Source organism: Salarias fasciatus, chromosome 1 (assembly GCF_902148845.1).
Source record: "Salarias fasciatus chromosome 1, fSalaFa1.1, whole genome shotgun sequence".
NCBI classification, from domain to species: domain Eukaryota; kingdom Metazoa; phylum Chordata; class Actinopteri; order Blenniiformes; family Blenniidae; genus Salarias; species Salarias fasciatus.
Genome location: NC_043745.1, coordinates 1709935 through 1736886, shown reverse-complemented (window position 1 = coordinate 1736886; position 26952 = coordinate 1709935). Strand labels below are relative to the sequence as shown.

The window sequence follows — 26952 nt, the reverse complement described above, 5'->3', positions numbered from 1 at the left end:
CTCACACTCAATTTGGTGTTAATATGGTGACATTTGAACCAGCGAATGTCAGCAGCGAGTTATTTAGAGTGAGCTGTGTGTTTAAAGGGACGCTGGGCCTCTGATTAATCTGTAAAGACATACACTTGACATTATTCAGATACTCGGCTATATTTAGTGATTAAATGTCAAAACTTAGCAGCCATGAGGAAGGAGAAAGCGCCTCATGATTTATTTAAGGAGCGCTCTGTCAGGTCGGCTGCTCGCCTCGGCCTCCTGGATAAAAATGATTCCATTAGACGGGAAACCTTTAATATCCTCCCTCAACCTCATGTGACTTGCAGAATTGTGTGAAGCCCAGGAGAGAGGCAGCAGGCCTGAGCCCACTCCGGGAAGCGCTTTGTGCTTTTCATTTGCTCGTTTCCTGTCGTCTGCTTCACTCAGCCATATGTTCACACAAAATCCTCGTCAGTGTCGTCGAGTCTGATCTCTTCTTTCACTGGCGGTGCTGTCAGCGGAGGCGACAGCCCGCCCGGCGCCTGGACACTGACGGGAAGTAATCGCTGGTTTGACAGTTGTAGTTTTGTGTCCTCATCATGTGACGATACCACGACGCTGCAGGTGAACCGAACCTGTGCCGTGAGGATGCTCAGTGTCCTGGAGAATGAAGGAACAGTCCCAGCGTTCATTTCCTGCAGAACCGTCTTTACAGACGGTTATCGGTCCTCGATGGTTGTAATTCATCCACATCTCCACGCTTCTGCTGTTTTCTGATGGGTTTGACCTCTTTTGGCTGTTCCTCACTTCTCCCTGTAGTCCAGAATGTTTTCAAATAAAAACCCAGAATATCTGCAGTGTTTTGGAGGTCAGTTTACACAACAGCTCTTCTCAGACAACTTTTTGAAAGCACAGCTTGTAGAAAACGCTTCGACCCTGTTGTGGTGTAAATCAGAGCAAACGCAGACGCTGCTGAAACTTTGCTCAAACCAAAGCACCAAATGAGGTTTAGACTTGAAACCTATCGTGGTCCAGAGATCAGCATTCACAGTCTCCACATCAGGAAAGACCTGCAACACTTTCTGCTCCACTGAACACTCCTGCCTGTTTAATGAGTCCTCACCCTGACCTTTCACCTCATTATTTCACCTTTCCGTCAGACCCAGAGATCAGACGACTGAAAGCAAGAGCACAAACCACGAGAAACTGTGATTCAGCAAGACTGCGGTTACCTCTGTTATCACAGCTCACACCACCACCGCAGTGCCCTGAAGCATTGCTGCGGGTGGAATTCCATTTTAATTGAGACTCTCCATCTTTTCCCTGGGCGTGACCTTTGACCTGCTGACAGACATCAGAGCTTCACCTCATCTTCACTCACGCTGCAGAACCAGTTTCTCTCTCAGGCGCTCTGGACCGTCGTCACATTTCCTCACTGCTTTGAGATGAAGGCAGCCCTGCAGCCTGATGGTGCCTCCACCATGCTTTACAACAGACTGGACTACTTTTGATGTTTTGGTCCAAAACTAAAGCTGCAAACTTTGTTCTTTTTCCTCACCTGTTCTAAAATGAAGACAGATTGTGTTCATCGTCGTTCTGTCTCATTTCAGAAGCTTTCTTCTCTTCCCTTCTGTAAACCTCCGCTGTGCTTGCGAGCTATCTTTAGGTAATGGATTTACATGGAGACCTAAACTGCCATCTCCAGTTTAATCAACAGCTATCACGCCATCGCAGAGCCACACCTGCGTGTGTGTGTGTGTGTGCGCGTGTGTGCGTGCGTGCGTGCGCTGACTGGATGCTGTTGGTATTCTCTGCGCTCTGCCTCTCTCCTGGTCTAATCAGTGCTGCAGAAGAAGCAGCAGACAGAACACTGATTGCCTCGGGGCCACCACAGCACAGCGCTGTGCAGATAAGACCGCCGGCCCCCCTCTGTCCTGGGAGAGGACGTCATAGCAGGTCTGAGCACAAACCAAAGGACTCCAGACTCACAAACAATCGCCGGTGAATCCATTCTCCCCGCAGGCGGGAGGCTGGACCGCTTTGAAGCTGTGGCTTCTGAAAACATCCTCACCTGCTCAGGTGGAGTCGCGGCTGACGCAGGACGGAGGTTCATCCACGCGCTAAAGGCGCCCTGCACCTTTCACCGCATTGTGTGTGAAGAAATATCTCATTCAGACTGATTCTCCTCTAAAATTTGGCCTGTGGGCTTGTCAGATAAAGTATCTGTTTCTTTCCCGCTGCCTGAGTGTCGGTCTCCAACTGCTCTTCTCACGAGGATGACCCTGAATGAATAAATAAGTAGATCTGAAGCTTTAGAAAGAGAAGTGTTATTTAACGTTCATCTGCTTCCACTGCCAGTGATGCAGATTTAGTTTTGATTTTGATTTGTGCAAAGGAAATAAGCATTCAAATTAGGAATGCACCGATAAGCAGTATTAATCTGATACTGAGGACCTGTCGGGTAAGTATTGAATGATATTAAGCATAATTTGTACTCCAGATGTGTTTCACTGAACGAGCTCCACAGCCCCGGTGGACGCTACGTCACCTCCAACATCCTGACGTTGTCCTGCTTCGGTGATATTTAGCAGGTGGTCTTGGTCTATCTTGCTGGTGTCGCCGCATGACAAATGTCTGTAATACAAGTTCTACATTTCAAAAAGTCAAACCACTGAAAAGGTAAAAATCCATAAAAAAAATCTAAGAAAAAAACAGCTAAATTTGCACAAAGAGCTGTGATAAGGTGTGAAGGGATAATAAACACCCCTCTTTCAGCCTTGAAGGCTGCAGTGCCTGTGTGAAGCGATCCTGCTGCAGTGTGAAGCTGCTGGTTTGCGTCCTGCTGTGAGTGGCTGCGCTGACGCTCGTGACGTCAGCCAGCTGTTTGAGAGCTCCAAGCTTCCTTTCTGTTGGCGTGGAGTGGAGCTGCGTTTCACCGGACGCATTAAGCTTTAATGAATGGTGGACTTGGCTGTCAGCTCTTCCTCTCCTGCCGCCCTCCTTCTCTGCTGCAGTCTGACGGCTGATCTGTGTTTATGGATTTATGAACTCTCACTGCGCTGCTTCTTCTGACCTGTGAAGTTGTTCTTCTTACTTTTCGTCTCCTCGTGAACTTTTCCTGCAGATTGCGGAGAAAAATCAACAGCTGCAAAAACCATTCAGTCTACTATGTTTTCCAAACCGCCCGTCTTGACCTGCTCTCATCAGGACAAATGAATCAGGATTAGATACTAAAGCCTCCTCAGAAGCATCCGGGACAATCCTGCTAGCAGGGACCAGGAGAAACAACATAATGAAAATCCAATCTCACCTTCTCATGCCCTCGGTCCTGAAGTTGGCTCACATTTAGTTGAGAACTTTAAAGAAACTTTCTAAACAAAGTAGTTGCACATTTAGTTCTACTATTAGAAAATAGCAGAGTTAGTTTTCCTGGATGTTTGCAGAGCTGTAAAGAAGACGTTTGTTGGAAAGCAGCATCATCAGGCAGAATGCTGGAACCACCAGAACATAAGGCTCCTCTTTTCTCTCTGTCTTCAGAGCAGTGCTGTTGGAAAGCTGTGCCGATGAACTCTTGCACTGCGGTGTGTTTTTAGACCATTAACCGATTTTTGCATTTATATTCCTCCTTCAGGAATCAAACCAGTGACGTGAAAATTATCCTGCTGAACCAAACATGAAAGAGCCTTTCTTGTGTAAAGATGTTATTTTCTATACAAATCTTGAACTCGGTGAAAGAAGTTTCTTGTTGAGACAACTGCAGGAATGTCTTCATGCAATATTTCATCTGTTCCATCTTGCAGAGCAGTGCAGTGTTTTTTTCTTCTGTGTACCGTCTCCTCTTCTTGGTGTTTTCTGTCAGTACATTTCCTGACATGAGAGAGAAAATGATCAGCATTGCCTATTAGCAGGGAGGGAATGTTTCACCGCTGAAGACCGTGTGAGGGACTGTGAGCTGTGCGGTGTTCTTTACCTCGCCCCACCGCACCGCCACACTGCCCCACCGCACCGCCACACTGCCCCACCGCACCGCCACACTGCCCCACCGCACCGCCACACTGCACCACAGCACCGCCACACTGCCCCACCGCACCGCCACACTGCCCCACCGCACCGCCACACTGCCCCACAGCACCGCCACACTGCACCACAGCACCGCCACACTGCCAAACCGCACCGCCACACTGCCCCACCGCATCGCCACACTGCCCCACAGCACCACCGCACCGCCACACTGCCCCACAGCACCACCGCACCGCCACACTGCACCACAGCACCGCCACACTGCCCCACCGCACCGCCACACTGCCCCACAGCACCACCGCACCGCCACACCGCACCACAGCACCGCCACACTGCCCCACCGCACCACCGCACCGCCACACTGCACCACAGCACCGCCACACTGCCCCACCGCACCGCCACACTGCACCACAGCACCGCCACACTGCCCCACAGCACCACCGCACTGCACCACAGCACCGCCACACTGCCCCACCGCACCGCCACACTGCACCACAGCACCGCCACACTGCCCCACCGCACCGCCACACTGCCCCACAGCACCACCGCACTGCACCACAGCACCGCCACACTGCCCCACCGCACCGCCACACCGCACCACAGCACCGCCACACTGCCAAACCGCACCGCCACACTGCCCCACAGCACCACCGCACTGCACCACAGCACCGCCACACTGCCCCACCGCACCGCCACACTGCACCACAGCACCGCCACACTGCCCCACCGCACCGCCACACTGCACCACAGCACCGCCACACTGCCCCACCGCACCGCCACACTGCACCACTAAATCACCAGTTCACCACACTGCATACACACACACTGTGTGTGTGTGTGTGTGTGTGTGTGTGTGTGTGTGTGTGTGTGTGTGTGTGTGTGCGTGTGTGTGTGTGAGAGAGAGAGAGAGATGTCAAAGCCTCTTCACACTGGTGCCGTATAACGTCATCAGTGAGACGCTTGTAGTGAAGTGAACAGATGCTGATGAATGAATGTGTGAGTTCTGATGATTGGCTGTTGGTTTTATTTGAGCCAACCGAGTTTTCACCAGAGGAAGGCAGCCGGTTTACTCTGAGCTGGTTGTGGTTATTCTCCTGCTTGTCGTCGGTGGTGAGAGGGAAGCCCCCCGCCTCAGCCTGTGAGCCCCAGAGGAAGCAGCTGATGGCTGATGGCCGTTGTGAGTGGAGCCATTGAGGCGTGGCCTGAAAGCAGGCCGGCCTGCTTCACGTGCACGTCGCTGAGCACAGCTGGATGTGAGGAAACCTTCATCAGTTCCATTAGGACTCACCTGATGGATGTAATTGGTATCAGACGGTGGTTTTCTTCCTCCCACGTGTCGTTGGTGTTTAGAAACTGACTCATCATTCAAGATAAAACTGAAAGCCAGGTCTCAGATGGATCGGACCACAATAGCAGCCTACAGCACATTCAGTGACCACTCAGGAAGTTGGCCTTTGTTTCTGTGCCAAAGTGTATGAGTTCACATTTACATTTCAAGCTATTTTTTTTCTTTTCTTTTAAAGCTATAGTGCGTAACTTTTAAATGTCTATGAACGTCCGTTTTAGCCAAGCCACTACTAGTGGAGATGACAAAATGCAGATTAAGCCGATTGGATCCTCTAACATGTCGCGGGATTTTTCAGTATATATAATTATTGCTTTGCGTGTCGACCGGCGACATTCCCGCGCTGGCGCACAGGAAATTACGCATTTTACGTCACAACAAGAAGGGAGGGGGAGGACGCGTGGAGGGTCTCATAGCAACAGGCTCAGCTCACAGTGTCAGGCAGACCGAGGAAGCCACATGCGACTTCAGGGTTCAGTCCGGGCGCCCCGCCCGCGCTAAGTTTTGCAGCACCCGGACAACGGAGAGGGAAAAAAAAAAACCTCTCAGACGGCGAACACCGGCAGCATTAGCAGCATTAGCGGCGTTAGAAGCCAGCAGCGTTAGCAGCAACACCACACGCTCCCCCCACCCCCCCGCCGCCAAACTCTTTTCCTGTAGGAAACACTGTACTTTGTGTGTAACACTTTGTTTTTCATCAAGAAGCAGCTACTGGAGACCAACGGACAACAAATGATTTCTGCTGACTACCACTGGGTCTTTTCATCCACTAACCTGTCAGTTACAAATTAGCAGGCACCTTGTCTCCCGTATTAATAAGCTATTTACATTTCTGTGGCAAAAAAAAAGAAAACAACAATTACCTCTTCGAAAGAATCCATCTTTTTTTTTTTTCACCAGCTGTCCTTATTCACGCAGAATAAAAACTATTTCCAACTGTGATTTGCGCTGTGGAAATGCGAATCACCGTGGCAGATTGGGGGGAGGGGGGGGCACTGGGGACACCCGAGCGTACGTCATATGGAAGCGCCGGCTTTATTGTTGTAATAACGCAGAATTCCACTAGAGGGCGACCGAAGTTACGCACTATAGCTTTAAGGAATGGCATGTTTTGATGAAAATCTTGACTTTTCTGCCTTCAGTCTTGATGAATGCTTTACAGCTATTTCTGTTGAGAGCAGTGATATTTACGTGGCTTTAGCAATGAAACCCCTCAGGCACGCTGCAGGGAACAATAAACTCTGAACATTAACGCTGGAGAACTCACACATCCATATGGACAGAACACCCAGTTGGGTTGTTATTATGGTGACTGTCAACTCTGAAACGACCAAGTCCAGGAGGATCTGGCCCAGGATCAGGAGTCAGGAGTCTAGACTGTTCTTCTTGTCCGTCTGCTGAGCATGTGCAGAAGAAGCGTTCACGATGGCTGTGCTGCACCTGTGCAGTAGCGGCGGCGTTTACAGAAAGTGCTGTTTCCCTCCGTCTACAGTGACAGTGGTAGGGGCTCTTTCAAAAAGTTCCACCTTGAGAGCCATTCTCAAAAAGTTTCATGTTCACCTCCTCTGAGCGCCGTTGTCGTGTCAATCTTGATGTGATTTGAGGAAACTTCCTGCTCGCCGAATTGGACCTCTGGCGGAACGCCTTTCGCCCCTCGGGCTGCATGTTGGACACTCCTGGTCGTCACCCGGACACTCCGAGTGAACCCTGAGTGAGGGACCGGCGGTCTGCAGAGGTCGTGACCGTTACTCTGTAACGTCCAGCGGCTCAGAAGAGATGCAGCCAGACAGCAGGTCTCAGCAGTCACTCCTCCGCTGTTGGCAGCTGATCATATTTCACTTCACATTACAGCAAACCCGCTGGCAACGGGCCACAAATGAAAGAAGCTCGACTATCAGGGTAAAGTTGGCATTAATACCAAGTCAACAAGCTGGAACAAAGCCTGCTGGAGTTCACCCTCCTGATCCCATACCATGTAGCTCGCTCCGTTTATCAGACTACTGGATCTTCATTTCGCTCAGTGCTCCAGCCACGCTGTGTCACGTATCAGAGAGACCGAGCTCCAACTGTCAGTTCTGATGGCGAGGAGCTCCGGACGTGAAGACACATGGCCTCTGATGAGGCAGTGAAGCTCGTTCTGCCGACACGAGAACATTCAGGCTTGGAAGACGCGGCAGCAGCCGGTGGAAGTGTCTGCCGGCGCGCTCCAACCTTGAGTGAGATGAGACGTATCGTGTAAAGTGTTGGTGCAGCCCGTGCTGGTTTGTTGGGGTAATGAAGCAGCTGTTTAGTGTAACAGCACTGATATGAAGTGAGCAGATAATGGACTCAGTCACATGCTCCGTTTGTTTACGACGTGAGAAACACTCTGCGCGGTTTGTTTTTCCAGCCCACGCATCAGTCAGTGGCAGCGTTCTAATGTCCTGCTGGGCGTTCCAGTGTCACTGCGAGGATCCGGGACGCCGCCATCTTTAAAAACTGAAAGAGGAGGACAGAACCGGTTTCAACCTGCAGTTATTCCTTAAACGCTGGAACTGACTGATGACTGAAGCATTCTGAAGACAGTCTCCTCTCATCACGTGGCTCTGCTGAAGCCTGCGCCTGGAACGTGTTGGTTTGGCGGCGGGGGGATCAGGAGCTCCGCCCTGCCTCCGGCGCCGTTTCTGTCTCCACATTGATTGTGGGAGGAGAGACGCCGGAGTTTGATTCAGACTTTAATGGTGACACTTAATCTTTACTCACAAGCTTAATGTGTGTTTTTACTGTCGCTTGTATTGAGGCTGTGAGTACAGGTCGTGATCTGATTTTGCAGATTAGTACGCCTCACGACATGAATCAGCATCGGCTGCTGAGCCATAACATTAGAACCACTGACAGGTCCTGTGATTAGCACAGATTACACAGAGCGCTGTGTGCAGTGTGTGTCCACACACTGCTCTGTACCTGTAGTCCGAGGGACCCAGCTCGCTGCTAAAGCCCGAGTCAGTCAGCCTGTAATCACTTTTAGCATGCAGCTTCCATGCTGTATGAGCCTCAAACTCTTTAGCATGTAGCATGTAGCACGGCTCTGATCCACATCGTTCCAACGGCTGCTCCAAATGAACTCCATGAACTCTGTCCCCCAGTGACCACCAGGACCCCTGGTCTCCAGCATACGTTCAGGAACAACAATCTGAATATCCAGTCAGTCCATTCAGGGCTTTCTGAATCAACATGAAATCACCAGAGGCGATATTCCAAGGTTTAAATAGCTTGATTTTAATCATCCACACAGTTTAACGTTTAAACCGCCGCTTGTTTTTACAGTAAAACATGCTGCAAGGTGTTCAGCTGGTGGATTAAATACGGAATATAATCAGTAATATTCGTCCACATGCTGTCTTCTATTAAACTGCTGCGTGATTAAAAAGAGGAAGTGAAGTTCACACGGTCCTGTAACTCATCTTCAGTCACTGAAACGTGAGTTATTATCTCCAGAGTGTGTTGTGAGCTCAGTGTGACTCTTCGATAACTTGTGTAGCACTGCAGCTCTCACAGCTGTAGGTTTATTTATGTAGCTGTGTTCGATCGGTAGCGCTTCAGTTTATTTAGAGTCACGTCTGTCTACTTTGCAGTCAGCAGTGGAGTCCATTAATAAGTGAGAGGATTTTTTGCCTCTCTCTTTTGTTATATGTTTCCGTATAAATGAGACTTTTCTGACATGAGAGCTGAAGCCACGTTTCCTCTTGAGAGATGTTAGTCTTCACTGACGGCCTCGACTCTCTGCTTTGTTCCAGTGGGTTCAGGTCCTGGTGGACTTCCAGTGGAGGGGGACGATGTGGAGCTTCTCACGGGGGCCCCCCGGCTCCTCCCCTCTGGTCCTGCACCTGGGGGACTACAACCTGGACGGCTTCCCCGACGCCCTGGCGGTGCTCCACAACACCAGCGGCAGGTAGGAGCACAACGCCCGGCGCTCCGTGTGGCACTGGAACCCTCGAGTGTGGTCGTCTTCCTGTCAGAAGGTTGTAGGTTCGATTCCCCTGCTTCCACTTGAAGAAGTGCCCTTGATTAGTTTACTAGTTTGAGTCAATTCATGATTTAAGATATTTTCTGGTAAATGAGAAATTCCCTCAAGTGGATCCTGAACTCGACTCCAGCTCGCTCTCTCTCTCTCTCTCTCTCTCTCTCTCTCACACACACACACACACACACACACACACACACACCTGGCTGGGCTTTTAAAAGCAGTGTGGTGAGAGATATAGATCTCATGTGAGTCCGTATGCCGTTGAGCCCATTTGCAGCTGTCATGAAGCGTCCTGATGAGATTACGTGAACTCCAGCATCCAGAGAAAACACGGCAGGCGCAGATTGAAACCTAATCACTCACATGGTTCATGTAAATCTGCTCAGCTCCGAGCCGTCACTGTTTTATGTTCCCTCCTTCGGCTCTTCTCTGGCTGCCCGACGGAGGCTGAATTTACTCATTAAATTACTGTGAAATGACTGCAGTGGCTGTGACATGAAGGAATGCCGCCTCGCCCAGGCCTCATTGATTAGGACGTGTTTCGGCTGATTAGCTGGAGTCGCTGCTAAATTAAAAGCGATTCACTGCGACACACTGGTCAGTGTTTGGGCCACAGGGAGGGGAGCGGGTCAAACTCTCCTCCCTCCATGGACAGTCATGTTTTGGGAAATCAGCTAAATCCTAAAAGGCAAAATATGTGGCTGGTTAGCATGACTCCCAGGAGACCCTCAAGTGAAAATGAAAATGTTCATTGTGTTTGTTTGTGTCTGTTTATGTGGGAATACTGCTGCTGCGCAGATACAACACGGCTGCAGTAAATAATTCTTCTGCACGTGCTCAGTAGAAGGACAGTAACAAAGATGGGTCCTCCAGAGTGTCATGGTTCAGTCCAGGCTCTGGCTTTAGAGCTGATTCCCCTGTAAGAGCCTCAGGTCTTCGTCTGTCCACTCCAGTGTCTGTCTTCTCCCATTGTTACTGCTTATAGCGGATTGCTCTCCATCCATCTGCATCTGGAGTCCTGGCACGCTGACTACTTCCTGTTCAGTGTTTCTGCCGTTGCCGTGGAAATGTAAATCGAAATGACAACAGAAAAAGGATGCAATGTTGTGTTGTGGTGTAAACGAGGCCTTAGTCCGTTTTCTCCTGAAATGCCCCAGACAGTCGGTGAATCGTGGTTCAGGCTCCAGAGTTGAGAGTGATTGCTGACATGTGAGTGTGGATGAGGCCGGAGGGAAGCGCCGCTCGCTGCGGCGTGGAAACGAAGCGAGCGGCACGGCGCTGCAATGAAGACGTGATTACTGCGCTTTGAACGCGCTGAGGTGAGCGTGTTCTTCAGCTCACCGACATTTAAAAACCACCGGGACAACGCCGCCGCCGCCTCCACCGCCACGGGCTCCTGGAACAGGAGGACGTATGTTTGCTGAAGGACCCGTGTGGATTATCCAGCCTCAAAGATGAAGATAAGATAGCTGCGGGGGTCAGGGCTGTGATTGTCTTTGCATACTGATTGGTGTGTGTGTGTGTGTGTGTGTGTATGTGTGTGTGTGTGTGTGTGTGTGTGTGTGTGTGTGTGTGTGTGTGTGTGTGTGTGTGTGTGTGTTTGTGTGTGTGTTCCCCCAGTAAGTCCTGTGGGGCTTAACTCTTCACGGTCACCCTCATCCAGAGATGACTTCTGTCTCCGCGGCTCTAATCACTCAGGCCACAGCTTCTCCTTCCTGTTCCCATTTGCTGGAGGGTTTAAGCTCACACTCAGTAATCCCGCGCCGCTCCTGCAGAACGTGCTGCGATTGCAGTCCGATCCCAGCAGGAGTGTCTCAAATCAGCATGTAATGAAGATGAGTGACACCCGATCTGAGTTCAGGGGGCTGAGGCCAGAGTTCAGAGGTCACAGAAGCTTGTGGACGTCCTCTGTCGCTTAGTTTACAGTGACAGAGACCATGTCTCCTTTCACCTCTTTAAAGTCTTTAACAAAGCTTTACAAGCAAATGTGGTTTGAAACAGTCTGAGTGCAGATGTTTGATTCACGCTTCATTTCCTCCAACGCTACTGGAGATGATCAACAGTCTCAAAATGCTTGACTGAAGACTGACGACACACTGAGACAGGCGCTTTTCAAGGATTTTAAAAATTTCAGAAAATGATCAATATGTAAAACACCCCTGATTCCAAATGTGCATTCAGTGTGCAAACTGCGTTGTATGGGACAAAATCAGTCCACTGTTATCCAGCGCTAGAGTGAAAAATACATGAAAGCTGCAAGTTTGACTCCAGGTAAATTTAAAAAATCAATATATAATAATTTGGATGAGTGGATGAATGTCTCGCTGGGTGGATGAATGTCTCGCTGGGTGGATGACCGTCTTGCTGGGTGGATGAACGTCTTGCTGGGTGGATGACTGTCTTGCTGGGTGGATGACTGTCTTGCTGGGTGGATGACTGTCTTGCTGGGTGGATGACTGTCTTGCTGGGTGGATGACTGTCTTGCTGGGTGGATGAACGTCTTGCTGGGTGGATGACTGTCTTGCTGGGTGGATGACTGTCTTGCTGGGTGGATGAACGTCTTGCTGGGTGGATGAACGTCTTGCTGGGTGGATGACTGTCTTGCTGGGTGGATGAACGTCTCGCTGGGTGGATGACCGTCTTGCTGGGTGGATGACTGTCTTGCTGGGTGGATGACTGTCTTGCTGGGTGGATGAACGTCTTGCTGGGTGGATGACTGTCTTGCTGGGTGGATGAACGTCTCGCTGGGTGGATGACCGTCTTGCTGGGTGGATGACTGTCTTGCTGGGTGGATGACTGTCTTGCTGGGTGGATGACTGTCTTGCTGGGTGGATGACTGTCTTGCTGGGTGGATGACTGTCTTGCTGGGTGGATGACCGTCTTGCTGGGTGGATGAACGTCTCGCTGGGTGGATGACCGTCTTGCTGGGTGGATGACGCCTCCAGCGGCCCGTTGTTCCAGCCCTCTGCTCCGTCAGTTTGAAGTATTTCTGATCTGCAGTGTTTTTTTTTTTTTTGGTGCATCAGCAGCAGCTTTCAGAGAACTTCTCCATCATCACACTTTGCTGTCATCTTCTGGATCACACACACACACACACACACACACACACACACACACACACACACACACACACACACACCTTTTCATTCCCCCCACAGATGCTCTCCGCAAACCAAATATTTCTCCAACATACAACTGGTCTATTTTCACTCCAGATCCATGCCGCCTCCTCCTCCTCCTCCTCCTCCTCCTCCTCCTCCTCCTCCTCCTCCTCCTCCTCCTCCTGTCTTTCGTCCTTCCAGCTGGTTATTTATAGCCGTTTTTCAGATAAAGGCCCTGCCAGCGTCACTCCTCCTCTCAGCTAAATGAATGCTGGTTTCATTGCTGGAAGCAGGAGCGGTGGAGGGAGAGTGAGATGAGCGGAATGGGAGGGAATCGATGAACAATGAGCAGATGGAGGCAGCAGAAGGACAAAGTAGTGGGGAGGTTGTGAGACATACGAGGTGATTTCACGTTATTTGTTTTTATTTTGAGCAGAATGAGTGTCGCTGCAGGACCTCCTCTGAAATATGAAACAGTCTTTTCTCTTTCTCTGTATGAAACTTCTTCTACCGTCTGAAACGCCTCATCACTCCTGCCAGTAAAGCAAGGAGCACATGGTGAAGTGTGCTGATGTTCACTGCTGAGTGTGACTGGAGAAATGTGTTGATGGTGCAGCTGCCGGGGATGAGTGAAGTGAAAACAGCTGTCTCACTCAGTGGAAGAGTCCCAGTCTGTACGAGTGTTCATCGAGCACTGACGCATCAAGAATAGGAGTTACGGTTCTCATCGGATGAGGGACGGTGGAGGATAAGACTGTCCATGTCTTTTATCATCCAACTACAGTGCAGTGGACATCAGCTTTACTTCATTTTTGCACAGGTGGACCCTGTTCAGGTTTTAATGAGCCAGTTGAGCAGTTAAGGCAGTATTTCCCTCTTTTCCACTCTGTCAGGCTCAAACTTCAACATATTTTAATTCAGGCAGTTGTTGCTGTGTTCTGACTTCAGGCCAGTCGAGAGTCACTGGTTCAGTTTGATTTCTCTGTTTTCCAAATGTGCTTAGTTAGAGATTTATTCCTTTAAAGGAATACTCTAAAGATTTTGGACCCACGCCCTATCCCTATCATTTACAAAGTGAGATAAGCTCATAAATACCTTTTTTGTGTCTGTGCGTCCAGCGGCTGGATCCCAGCTGTTAGCATCGTAGTTAGCTTAGCTCAGCTGCTGGAGGTGAAGAGGAGACAAAGCCGGACTGACAAAAGTGGACAAAATCCTCCTTCCAGTTGTCCAGGGGACGGCGTATTAGCGCGTGAAGTAAATCCGAATGGCTATAAAACGTTTAAAAAACTTGGTTTTTTTCAATCCATTAAAATAACGTTTGATACACGCAGACCTGCTCATGCGCAGATATACCGGAGCACAGCAGTAGCAGCCGTAGACTCAGCCGCTGTGCTCCGGTATATCCTTCAGGGAGCACTGCGCACGAGCAGGTCTGTGTATCAAAGCGTTATTTTCATGGATTGAAAAAAAAACACGTTTTTTAAACATTCCTTTAAGTATTCCTTTAAGGGCGCAATAAGTAATATTATTTATTTATTGCACCTTTAAGTGAGTTCAGACAGTTCAGATGCGTCGTGCACGCACCTGAAGTTTACCTGGAGTCATATGTGAATATGATTGGCTCTGGAACCAGGACGCGTGATGGCCTGGCCCCGCCCATCGGAGTTGTTCCATCCCGGAACTCTCATTTTGAAAGAGAAAAACTTTAGGAAGACATTTATTGATGGAGACGACAGATTGTTTAAAGGGAACGTTTCTTCGATGGAAGGTGAAACATGGGAATGATTTTCAGTGGTTTTATAGTAAATGTCTTACATATTGCACCGTTAACGTGTTTAATAGCCACCAGGCATCTTCCATTATCGCATATGAATGTGAATTAAATAACTAGACACCGTCGAAGATGTTGGCCTCAACAGTCAATAAGTGAACAAACTATTTTAATGAAGACGTTTCCGTCCAGCTGTGTCACATCATGTCGGCCGCTGTGACAGAAATCAAACAACAGCGAGACGAAGCAGCAGCAGTCAGACCCAGCGGGCTATGGAGCTGGAATTCACAAATCCTGCGTCACTGCTCGGATCTGGACAGAAACACAGTGGAGCGGAGTCAGCTGACGAGGAAGTGAATTTGATGTGAACGTTTTCACGAGGAGCTGCTGGTTTGTTGGAAGTGTGTGTGGAGTCCGACAGCCCCGGTCTGAAGGAACCACGAAAAACCCAGAACATGAGCAGCCTGCCGTTCTCCTGCTTCAGCCACAGTCCGCTGGGGTTGAAACAGCTGGAGGACGAATGGAAGTTCCATGTCTCCAAAAGACACGGCAGGTGTTTTCTGTCCTGCAGAAGAGTCCAGACGAGCCACAGCTTCAGTGCAGAAGCCCCGGCAGCAGCGGCAGCAGCGGCTGCTAGCTTCCTGTCCAGAGTCCCTTCACCTCCTCAGACTGAGGCTGGGAGTGTGTGTGGCGTGCACGGAAACTGCTGACGCTGTCACTAAGCAACAAGCAGCAGCAGCGGAACTTAAACAAAGCCCAAAGGTGCTGCGGTTTGCAGCAGCTCCAGGATCACGGCATGTCAGACGCTGGGCTGGGCTCCTATTCCAGGGTCTGTCCCGGGTCCGGAGCTTCAGCAGCTCCTGGCACAGGAAGCCTGATGACGGTCCACTCCTTTCGGGGCGTGGCGCTCAATGGCAGCTGCACCATTAACACATTTCTTCAGTCAGATTCAGTCGTTCCAATTTTTTTTTATTTTTTTTTTGCCATTATCTGTGAAGCCATCTCCGTGTTCCCATCAGCACTGAAAAGCTTCGTGTCACAGCTGCAGATGATCCACACCTGCTCCTCTTCCTGCAGACACACGCACACGCACACGCGCGTGCGTGCGTGCAGTAGGATCATATGTTTCAGCCTAGGGAGAATGGGATGATCTTCACTGTAATCATTCATGGCTGCACACACACACACACACACACACACACACTGATTAAAGACACAAAGGTCAGCTTTAAAGTGTGATTTGCCTCCAGCGACTTACACATAATTACATGTACATATGTCTGTTGCATTTGTGTGTGTGTGTGTGTGTGTGTTACAGCTGAACACATCAGTAGGATCAGCTCTGTGATGACCTTTGACCCCAATCACCTGCCCCCTCTGAGGACGGAGCCATTGTTCTCTGTGTGCTTCAGTCAGATCAGTCTAATCATGGAACATGACGTCTGTCCAACGTTCAGCTGAGCGTTCTGCCGTTGGTCGTCTTCATCTCAGAGCAGCTCTGAGGTTCTGTGGAGTGAGCAGTTTCATCCACTCCGACTGGGCCAAAATGATCCACTGAGCCTCTCGGAGGGAAATGAAATATCTTTCACACCTCCAGCATGTGTGGTTTTGATGAGCTGGAGTCTCCCCAGCCGGCCTTCAGGCGTTAATCATTCATGGTTACCTTTACCTTGACCTGAACGGATCACTTTAACGTGCAGCTCCGCCGTCAGACTCATCAGTTCGTTCTTGTTTGACATCTTCCCATCCAGTCAAATTCATCTGACCACCAAGCTGATCGCCAAAAGTCAAAAGAAACATTGTTTTTTTAACAAATTTCTTCAGAGTAGCGACACAACATAACGCTGAGAGCTGAGCTGAGATGACAGCAGTGCTGCCATGACAGCTAGCTGAGCAGCATTAGCCTCAGCGCCATGCTGTCATTATGAATTTTACACCAGGTTTCATTAAAATCGTCTTCATGTTGAAATTGGAGTCGTTTAATGTGGTCATTGTTCAGTTTTAACACAATGTCAACATTTTCATCACGCACGCTCTGCCTCACCACAAAGAAAGGCTTCAAAGTTTGAATGTATGGGCTGTTAGGAACCTTTTTTAACCGCTACCCACCAGCTCAAGATGAGATTGGCTCCTGAACTGAAATATGTTTGAGATCCAGACCTAAAGCCACATGTGGCTCCTCAGCCAGCTGCCTTAACCCCGAAACTATCAGACAGTCGTTCCACCCTCAGATTAGGTGCCTGGCAGTTGTTTTGAACAGTTTTGCACTGAAGCTGTCACTGCAAATATGAGGAGCGTTTGAGCTTTGTGGTTTTTCTGACTCATGCAGTCACATGCTGACTGCTGAAGTCCAGTTGTGAGGGAAAATACGGAGCTGTGGATGCAGTCAGGCCAATAAAGCAGTGAATCCCATTAATATTGATGGGCGCTGGACGTGCATCACTACCTTTGTGATGGTTTGATTGAAGGCTGTTCTGGCAGCTGGGATCGATATTTGTCACCTCGGTGTTTCAGCGTGGAGAGAATAATTCATGAACGTAGTGCTCACTGTTGTTCCAGGGATTCCTTCTTATCTCTGCAGCGGAATAAAGAGAAGTAATTAACCATGTATAACCTAGCAGAGGAGGATTTTCTTATCCTCTGCTGCAATCTTTAAAAAAAAAAATCTTAATTATTGCTGAGATGGAGACTGCAAGTCTTTGTGGATTTAAAATAAATTGTTGAATTTAAGCAGCTTTTAGCTGCTTTAGTGGAAAGACCACCAATACTAAGACCACCGCGCAGACCAAGAGTCAGACCAGCGCTCAGGACACACTGATCGAGACAGTAGACTGGCTTCATCGTCCCTGTGCTCAGATCACTCAGCTTCACCTAAAACAACATGTTAAACCCAGAAGTTGGTGCTCCTTCCAGCTGTGGCCACCAGATTAACAGAAATACAAACACGGATGGAAGAATTAGATTTAATCCCATTACAGCTGAGCGTGTTTGGTCACATCTCCCTGAACTATGTCCACAATACGCTGTTTAAATGAATCTAACTGATTAAAGCTCCTGTGAAATGAAGCCGTGCTGCATTGAGGAAATGTGAGTTTGGAGACTTGCTGATGGCGTCTCACTCACACTTCTGATAATAACACAAACCTTTTGTTTTTTCCCTCTATCCATTGTTTTGAGAATATGTTTAGTGAAATAGACGGTCGACATCAGTAAAATCCAGTATGTCCTCTTTTGAAACATGAATACATGAATATCAAGTCATATTCCTCCCACAGTCCTGATGAGACACCCAAACACACACACACACACACACACACACACACACACACACACGCACGCGCACAGTCTCGTATTTCTATCCTTGTGGGGACCTTCCATTGACTCCCATTCATGTCTAGCCCCTAACCCTGACCCTTACCCTAACCCTAACCCACACCACAACAAAGCCTAACCCTAAAAAAATGTTTTTGCACTTTTACTTTTTTCAGTAACAACAACATGGTCAAGAAAACACTGTTTCTCCTACTTAGGACCGGAAAAAGGTCCCCACAAGGCACGTCGTTCCACGTTTTGCTATCCTTGTGGGGACATTTGGCCCCGACAAGGATAGAAATACGAGAACGCACACACACACACACACACACGCACCTGAACCTCTTCACAGGTGCACCTGGTTTGTAGTTCTGGTCCTGAACCATGAATCCGATATAATCGAGATGCTTGGTGTGTTAACTTCAGTTTGTACTGGATACATCAGGTCAAGCCGTGTCCATGGCTGAAGTAAACCTGACTTTATGCTGATGATGTTTGACTGTCACGTCTCATCCAGTGTGACTCTGACAGCACGGTGCCAGAGCGCCAGTGAAGCCCGTCATGACGGGACTGTCCCATCAGAAAGCCTCCGCTCAGCAGAAACAGTAGCTTCCTGTGTTCACAGCAGGGTTTCCGTTATCCGGTAATTACCGGACTTTGACCGGTAAGATCTGCCGAAGTCTGACATATTTTAACACCACCGGTCAAAATGTCCAGTGAAAAATATTCCGTCCGAGCTCAATTTTTATTTGAATATTCCCTCCAAGCAAAAATTGAATTCAAAAAGGCAGTTTCCACCTCATTTCATTAAAAAAAACAACAATAAAACCCCAAATTTTATCTTTTATGAATAAGCCTCATCTATGTGGAAAAAAAACCTTTTTTTTTCAGGCAGAACTAAACTTGCAGCAGTGTTTCATTACTCCGACAAAGCGCGCAGCACAACGATAATACAGCGGGAGACACGTGTCGAAACAGGCGAAACTTAAAGACTTCTTTACTAAACAAAGTAGTTCAGAGGAGAAAGGGTCAAAGCCCGATAGAGCCCAAATGTCATAGTTGTCAAGGTGTGGATCCTGACCGTCATTACTGGGGAGCTGTCCGGGACGCCGCTGTCTGACTCCTCACTCATTGATGCACACTGCAGGGTTTATAATCAGTTTTTGCAAACACAACTTTACTTTGAAGATAGAAAAAATGTTTCTAGGACCAAATTCTTTATGTTTTTAAATGTCTTTGTCACGTAGAGCGACAAAGTTTACATCGATACACCCCCACTTAATAACAGGAATAGATTTTTTTTTTACAGACTTGCTTTGCAGGTGAGTAGACTTTATATATATACATACAGTATATATAAACCATATATATGTATATGTCCTAATCTTTGGGCATATCTTTGAATAAATTCCCCTACCATTCTATTGAAATGTAGTCCACACGAAATTTGACAGGTGAGGGTGGCGCCCTATGAAAAATCCCCCCCATAATATTTGACCGGGAAATCAAGCGCTTGTCCGGTAAATTGAAAACCTGCCGGTCACGTTGTCCGGTGCCATTTTTTTATAGCGCAAACCCTGGTTCACAGGCTGCTTCCTGTTTGAACATGACTGAGCTTCTCACCGTCTGTGTGACAGTCTGGAATTCTCTACGTTCAAGTGAAGGAGTGTGATCCAGCAGCTGCTCAGAGGAGCTCAGAGCTGCTGGTTTGGTTCCTGTGGGAAGATTCAGAGGGAAACTCCAGTTTGGGTTTAGGAAGTTGCTCTCAGTGTCTTTCAGGCCTAACTGTGGATTTCCATCATGTTTCCACAGACTTGTTGAGATTATGTGGGTAATTGAGGCAAACAGAAGTGAGCGTTGAGCGGAGGCTTGCTGCTCATCGCGTCGGCCGTTCTCTTCACTCGCTCACGTTCCTCTGAACGCCGTCAGAGATGTTCCCTCCCTCCGTTCAGCCCGGAGACAACAGGCCCGTCTCCACTCAGCCGTTCACTCTGGAAATTAATTAAATCTGCTTTGTGAAAGCTGCCGGGGCTCCGAGGAGGATGGGACGAGTTGTTGTTCAGAGGGAGTGTCTGTGGAGGAGGAGCAGAACGGAAAGGGAGGGACGTCACGAAGGGAACGGTTCAGGAAACACGCAGTAACGATCTGGAGTTCGCTGAATACAGTGGAAAAACCAAAAAGCCAAGTCTGACACGCTGAGAATCAGGTCAAAGGTTAAGAGAAATAAAAAAGAAATTAACCAATTTATATCAACTCCAAACAATTAATGGAAAAGTCTAATGTCGAAATTTAAAAGCCTGGACTTTGTCCAGCATTTTGGATGTGATAAAAGTGAAATGAAGCAGGGCAGTAGTCTTAAACCCCGGCCCTCCGGCATGCTTCAGCTGTCTGCTGCTGCAGCACGCCTCCATCTGATCAGAAAGCCCAGTAATGAGCCGTGTCTGCAGGGCAGCACACCTCCAGGACCGGAGCCTAACACCCTGGCTTAACGTGTCTGATGCTACGTGTTAACAAAACGTAACGACTCCATGAGACGGAGGAGAGAGAGCCCATTCCCACTGCGTGAACTCAGCACGCCGCCGCTGTACTTAATGAAGAGCGAAGGGACGCCACGAGGAGAGCAGGACCAGGGCCGGGAGCGGGACCAGGACCAGGCGTAGGGCCAGAATCAGGAGCAGTTTCAGAAAGGTGTTTCCCCGCTCTGCAGGACTTGATGAAAGCTCACATAGGAGGGTTTCAATATGGCCTGAGATGGAAAGCATCCCGAGTCCAGCAGAAGACAGCTGCAGCCGCTTCTGCAGCTCCAAACTCTGATTTTACCCAATCAAACACTGCTGCACACACAAACACACACACACACACACACGCACACACTGCGCCTCGGCTTCATACGAGCTCCGTCACAGGAGGAGCAGTCTGAATGTCACACTCCACCCTCCACTGGGCTGTGTGTGTGTGTGTGTGTGTGTGTGTGTGTGTGTGTGTGTGTGTGTGTGTGTGTGCGTGTGTGTGTGTGTGCGTGTGGGCGTGCGTGTGTGTGCGTGTGTGTCACAGTGAGAGGTGAGGCTGAGCTATTTATGGAATCTGAAAGGAGGTCACAGATGGAAACGGCTGAACTTAAGTGATTTTTGTTGTATCTCACACCACTACATGACGGCAGGCCCCCCCCCCCCCCCCCCCCCGCTGCCGCCGCCCCTCGCCCCTCCACCCCACCGGCAGCTAACGGCTGATTACAGACGCAGAGCCGAGCTATTATTGTCCATCAGGACGAACCTTTGCATGTCACCACTGTCTCAAGGAAGAGGCGCGAATCAACAAACAAGAGAGGACAAGCCCCGGGAGCAGCGGCACACACGCGCACACACACACACACACACACACACACACACACACACACACACACACACACACACTCTCGTGTCTGCGCAGAGAGGACTGGAGGCTGTAGGTCAGTGAGTGTGTGACAGTAACAGAATAATGTAGTTAACCTCTGCTGGAGGTTGTTCCCAGCACGCTGCGCTCACAGAAGCCATCCCGTCACTGGCGTCTGGCTCCTGGCTGCATGGCGGCTGCAGAGGGCCGCTGTCTCCCTGATGATCCGCTGCAGGCTCGGCCACAAGCGCACACGGAGGAAAACATCCTGAAGACACACAGCTCGGAGCTGCTGTGGTAATTTTCATCATGTCGTTGAATGCTGGGAGAGTTTGAGATGGACACAAACACTGGTGTGACTGAAGTGCTCTGGATTAGCTCCTTCCCTCACAGCCCTGAGCCCGGAGTTCAAACTACCTTCAGGTATTTAACTCATCACTTCATTGCCACCGCTGCAGCGACACATCAGAGATCATGCTTCAGCCTCAGTTCTTCCATGTCTGGCCCGTCTGGCAGCTTCTCCTCCTTCGGCCTCACCCCTCACAGCTGCAGCTCATCTGGACACCAGCCCCACATCCAGGCTCATCGTTTTATGTTGGACTGCAGCAGGAACAATCCGCCCCTTCTGTTCTTCACACATAACGGAACAAGGTTTTGTTCCTCCAACTCAGCCTTTTCTGCTTCAGCTTGCTTTATTCTTGTCAATAGTGCCTGGAAGGTGTGAGAAAATAAGTGTTAAGAATGTTATGAGCTTTTTAATCCTCACTGATAAATAAGTTGTGAAATAAATGTCAGTAGTGTGTGTGTGTGTGTGTGTGTGTGTGTGTGTGTGTGTGTGTAGACAAAGCTATTTGATTTATTAAAAAAAAATAATAAAAACAAGCAAAAAATAAACCCATCTAAACCTCACACTTCGTATCATGTCCATTAAAAACATTGTCGATGAAATGGAGAAGCAGCTATTTGCTTGATGCCGTCCTCCAGAGGTTAGCGCTCAGCATCGTGCCTGCAGCGCGTCTTGAGGCTCAACATCTTCCGGAAACTTCCTGAGGACTTTGAAGCTTCAATAAGTGAAGTGCAGCAGATGTTTGAGCTCACCGGGGTGAAGAGCTGTGTGGTCTGCTCCGACCAACATCCGAAACCAGCCTGAGCGTGACTAGCAGCTAGCAGCTAGCAGCGCGGGTGGAGCAGGTGAAGGTGCTGCTTCGTCTGGGTGGAGCAGGTGAAGGTGTAGCTGGGTGTCGTGCTGCTGTAGGAAGACGTTCTGCTGCTGACATCCTGTAGCTGTTCTCTTCTGACCAGCAGGTTGTTTCACCGTTGGGCCGACTGGTCCCTGCCGTGACCGGCTCCGTTAGCGTACTGACGCCGCGCCTTGCTCTCTGTAATCGATGACTGTCAGTGCAGTGAGTTGAGTTTCAGACTGATTTCAGATCAGACTGTGATGCTTCAGGTCCTCATTCTGAGCCCACTCATGTGGAACCGAGCTGCGATTAATGTTCCTGCTGGGCCGCACTGCTGCTCCGCACCTCGCTGATGAAGCTCTGTCACATTAACTTTTAGTGTGTGTGTGCGTGTGTGCGTGCGTGCGTGTGTGCATGTGCGTATGTGTGTGCATGTGTGTGTGTGTGTCTCTCTCCATCCATCAGTATGCAGCCCGACCAGGCAGCTGCCAGCAGCTTAGCCGGCTGTTGCTAGGCAATGCCATTTAAAATCCGTCCTGCTCTCTGCGTGTTGGAAGCAGAGCAGCTCTGTTTGTCTCTGGGCTTCGTGGCTAACACCAGGGTGAAAACCGGAGCATCGTGAGACTTTCACCTTGTTAGGCCAGCAGAATATTTCCCCTCCAAAGTGCAGCAGGTTTGACCTCACCCAACTTAAACAATCAAGATTAAGTGACTGTGGAGGAAAGTGTTCAGTAATGGAATAATTACTGGACGGATAAATGTCATTCATTAGAAGATGGCTTTCAGTTAGGAGAAAAGAAGCCTTTTAGCCTCTGTGTCGCTGCTGAACTCTGCTGTATTACCAGTCCTGATGTGGTTACACCGATATACTGATGCTTCAGGTAACACACAGCTGCTTTCCTGTGGAAACAGAAAGATGCACACACAGTACTGACTGTTTTTATAACAGTCTTCGTTTTTTTTTCTTTCCTGCTGGTCGGTGTAACTCCTCCTCCTCCCTCCAGCTGTGATCAATACCTGAATGCTCCCTTTCAGCTTCTCATGTTTTCACAAAGTTTGGGTTCGATTTTCAGCCTTCATTGCTTTAGTTTTATTTATCTTTTGTATAATCTAGTTACTATTGTTTCACTACTGGCAGATTTTTGGATTACATTCAGGACTCATTTATACGACTCTTAAAGTCAGTCGTTTCAAAAACCATGTGGCCATGGGGATAAGCTAAAAACTTTTTGACAGTGCACAGGCTACATTTCCAAGGAAACAGAGGACACGCTGCTACTGCTCCTGGTCCTGGTCCTGGTCCTGGTCCTGGTCCTGGTCCTGCTCCTGGTCCAGGTCCTGCTCAGTTAAGAACAATCTGTTTCTGATGTGTCCTTGTAAACAGATACTGTTTCTGAAACAAAAAATGCATAACACAACCCCAAGAGTATAACAAGAAGACTCTAAACTCTTTGTTTGGTGACCTTAAAAGTTGTAATTTCTATTTGAACACCTTGAACCTGCTTCTTTCCTGGAGGTGGTCGAGGTTTTCATGCCACTGTCAGCATGAGGGAAAGCCGTCCTGGTTTTATTTGGCATCACTTCAGGAAGCAGATCAGCTCTATTTCACATCACTGGTTATCATGAGGTGTGTTTGTGCTTCATTTACAGCACAGGTGTGTTTCTATGAAACTATCACCTTTAATGTAGGCATTTAAATGCATGTCTCGTTAGCTATCATCAGTCACGGGGTAATATCACCGTCATTTCTCCGGCATTATCCAGGTTATATAATGTTTTCCAGCGACTCCTCTCAGCACTCAGCCTGTGAGTCAGCCTTAATAGCATTTGTATGAAACACCAGAGAATGTATCTCCCGTCTTTCCACCGCTGTAATACTGATAATGTCTGGCATGTGTAGTGAAATGAGACGTGCATTGGTGGTCCAGTAATCCAGGAGCTGAAGGGACATTTCCTTTGAGCTGTGTGTGGAGGGACAGTGGACTATTGTTGTTCATTCATATTTGGGATCTATGCCATTCGTTTGCACCGTAAACATTGGCTGCTTGGTGTTTTATTTGGGAGCAGATCTTCAATTAGCTGTCATGCTCCTCCCTACCACCAGTCAGCGCTACAGAGTCCTCCACCCTGCAGACTTTAAAATCTGATAGAGCTGATAAGATTAAGATTAAAGACTTCAAAATGACCTGAATACACGTATCTTACTCCAAGAACAATGTTTCAAATACTTGAAGACTAATGTAGGTGAGTCTTGATTAAAATGTTCGCTGTAGCCACAGAGTGTTTACAGAATGCTTTTCATCCTCTCTGAAGGGTCTTCCTGATAAGTCATGGAGAAGTCTCAGTTAATCATCTGCTTTAGTTTCTGCCCAGCAGATCTCCTGCGTGCTGAGCTCTGTCGCCGCTCTCCTGCTCTTTTTGATAGGTTTGATAGGGAGGATTCTGCCATACGGTGGTTTAACACTCTGAGGAGGCTTTCTTCATGGAAACACGCTGTTCATCGCTCAGATAATCCTCCTGAAAGTGGCCGAGGTGTACCTCCATAGTCACCCTGACCTTTAGCGTGGTTTGCATAGCTGAATTAGAGCTGGCAGACATTACAGCTGTAGTGGTTAGCCTGAAGTGCTTTTTTAATACCAACAAGCAGGAAGGACCCACTGAGATCAGCGTCGGTGGTCAGCACTCCAGTCGAGCGGTATTCCTGAAGCATTACAAAGCCACTTCATGTCACTGAAGGTCACCAACCTGATCTCATGGAGGAAACCGAGGAATCAGTGGAACTTGAGCTGTGGTGAGCCTGAATATCTCTCAAACATGTTAAAGAGATGGTGTAAATTGGCCTGCTTTAGTTATAACCAGTGTACAAACATGGTGGATATGGTGACCAAGTGTACATCCCTCCTGCGCTTCCTCAATCAGAGTCATCCGGCAACGACCCGGATTATCCGTCATAATCTGGGAGAGCTGAGATCACGTCTGTGTTTTGTTTGTTTGCTTCAAGCCCCCTGAGCGGCTCGCTGTGAGCACCAGCTCAGTCATTTTGGGACACTGCCTCAGCGAGCAGAGCCAGTGTTTGGGCCACAGGGGCTGCAGCAACAGATGCAGACTGAAACCCGGCACCCAGATTCACACCCAGACTCCAGCTCCGACCCGCTCTCACGTCCTCCCAGCAGTTCAGCTCCTCAAACATTCAGCACAGCTCAGGTCTTCATTGTTCCCCCGCTGCCTTTATTGGCAAGCTAATCACCCCGATCCGGCGAGCGGCTTCTCCTTCCAGCACCGAACCCGGCGAGAGAAGGCTGTGTCTGCCCCGCACAGGATCCTTTTAATGAACCAGGACCTGCTCTCACGTCGGTGTGAAACCAGCCGGTTCCTGTCGTGGTGTCGAGGAGTGACGCAGCAGCCGGGCCCAGGCGGCAGGACCGTGCAGAACCGAGACAGAACCACAGGACGTTCTCTGGCTCCGTGTCGTCTGGAGTCAGCGCCAGTGGCTGACAGGGCGGAGCACAGCGCCCCCGGGCCTCCACCACACATCACTGCCTGCCTGCCACTTCATCCACCTGCCCACCACCCTCCTCCAGGACCACCCACCCTCCTCCAGGACCATCCACCCTCCTCCAGGACCACCCACCCTCCTCCACCTCCTCCAGGACCACCCACCCTCCTCCAGGACCACCCACCCTCCTCCAGGACCACCCACCCTCCTCCAGGACCACCCACCCTCCTCCAGGACCATCCACCCTCCTCCAGGACCATCCACCCTCCTCCAGGACCATCCACCCTCCTCCAGGACCACCCACCCTCCTCCACCTCCTCCAGGACCACCCACCCTCCTCCAGGACCATCCACCCTCCTCCAGGACCATCCACCCTCCTCCAGGACCACCCACCCTCCTCCAGGACCACCCACCCTCCTCCACCTCCTCCAGGACCATCCACCCTCCTCCAGGACCATCCACCCTCCTCCAGGACCATCCACCCTCCTCCAGGACCACCCACCCTCCTCCAGGACCATCCACCCTCCTCCAGGACCATCCACCCTCCTCCAGGACCACCCACCCTCCTCCAGGACCACCCACCCTCCTCCAGGACCATCCACCCTCCTCCAGGACCACCCACCCTCCTCCACCTCCTCCAGGACCACCCACCCTCCTCCAGGACCACCCACCCTCCTCCAGGACCACCCACCCTCCTCCAGGACCACCCACCCTCTTCCAAAACCGCCCCTTTCTGATTTGATTGGTTGTGTTTGAAGTGCACTGGTCCAGTGGGATCAGAGTGGGTGTAGCTTTATTCAGGATCCAATCAGAGTCCATGTGAACAGAAGATCAGACTGCCTCCCGTCGTCACTTCACCTGGTCAAGGTTCAGTCTTGGTTCTTTGAAACTGGTTGTTCCAAAGCTGGACTGGAGGATTCAGAAGAAACGCCTTTCCCCAGACAGAGTGACCTTTTCCTGATCAGACCCTGAGTTTTGCTCCATGACAAAACACAACTAGCTAACAGCTTCCTACAGGCATGATGGGATGGATCCACAGACTCAGTGGGAGGACGTTCTGATCAATCCGGTCTCTTTAGTCGGTCTTACTGATACTGATTAAACACGACCGCGTAAACAACCTTCCTGCCAGCATGGTGATGACCGGTCACACCGAGTCCTTGTGCTGAGGGGTTCCCATGGTAACGGTGTCTTCAGGGTTCCTTCCCAGAGCTTTAAAAGCCCCGTCAGCACTGCTGATGACTTTATGTAACAGTTTTTACGGGCTGATGAAGCACTTCTTCCGCTTTTCCATTAAATATTTCAGCTCCAGGTCCACATTCAGTTCAGCCTCAGTTTACCTCCAGACAGCAGCAGGGAGGTGTGGTCGAAG

At 49.5% G+C, this 26952-nt stretch overlaps 1 protein-coding gene across 1 annotated transcript in view; it reads left to right on the top strand.

Moving 5' to 3' along the window:
* The window catches only part of itfg1 (integrin alpha FG-GAP repeat containing 1), a 183227-nt gene that overhangs the window by 77715 nt on the left and 78560 nt on the right, over positions 1 to 26952 (top strand). The window contains exon 10 of the mRNA XM_030082604.1: positions 9118 to 9272. Coding sequence (XP_029938464.1) covers positions 9118 to 9272 — 155 coding nt within the window. The remainder of the gene's footprint in view (positions 1 to 9117; positions 9273 to 26952) is intronic.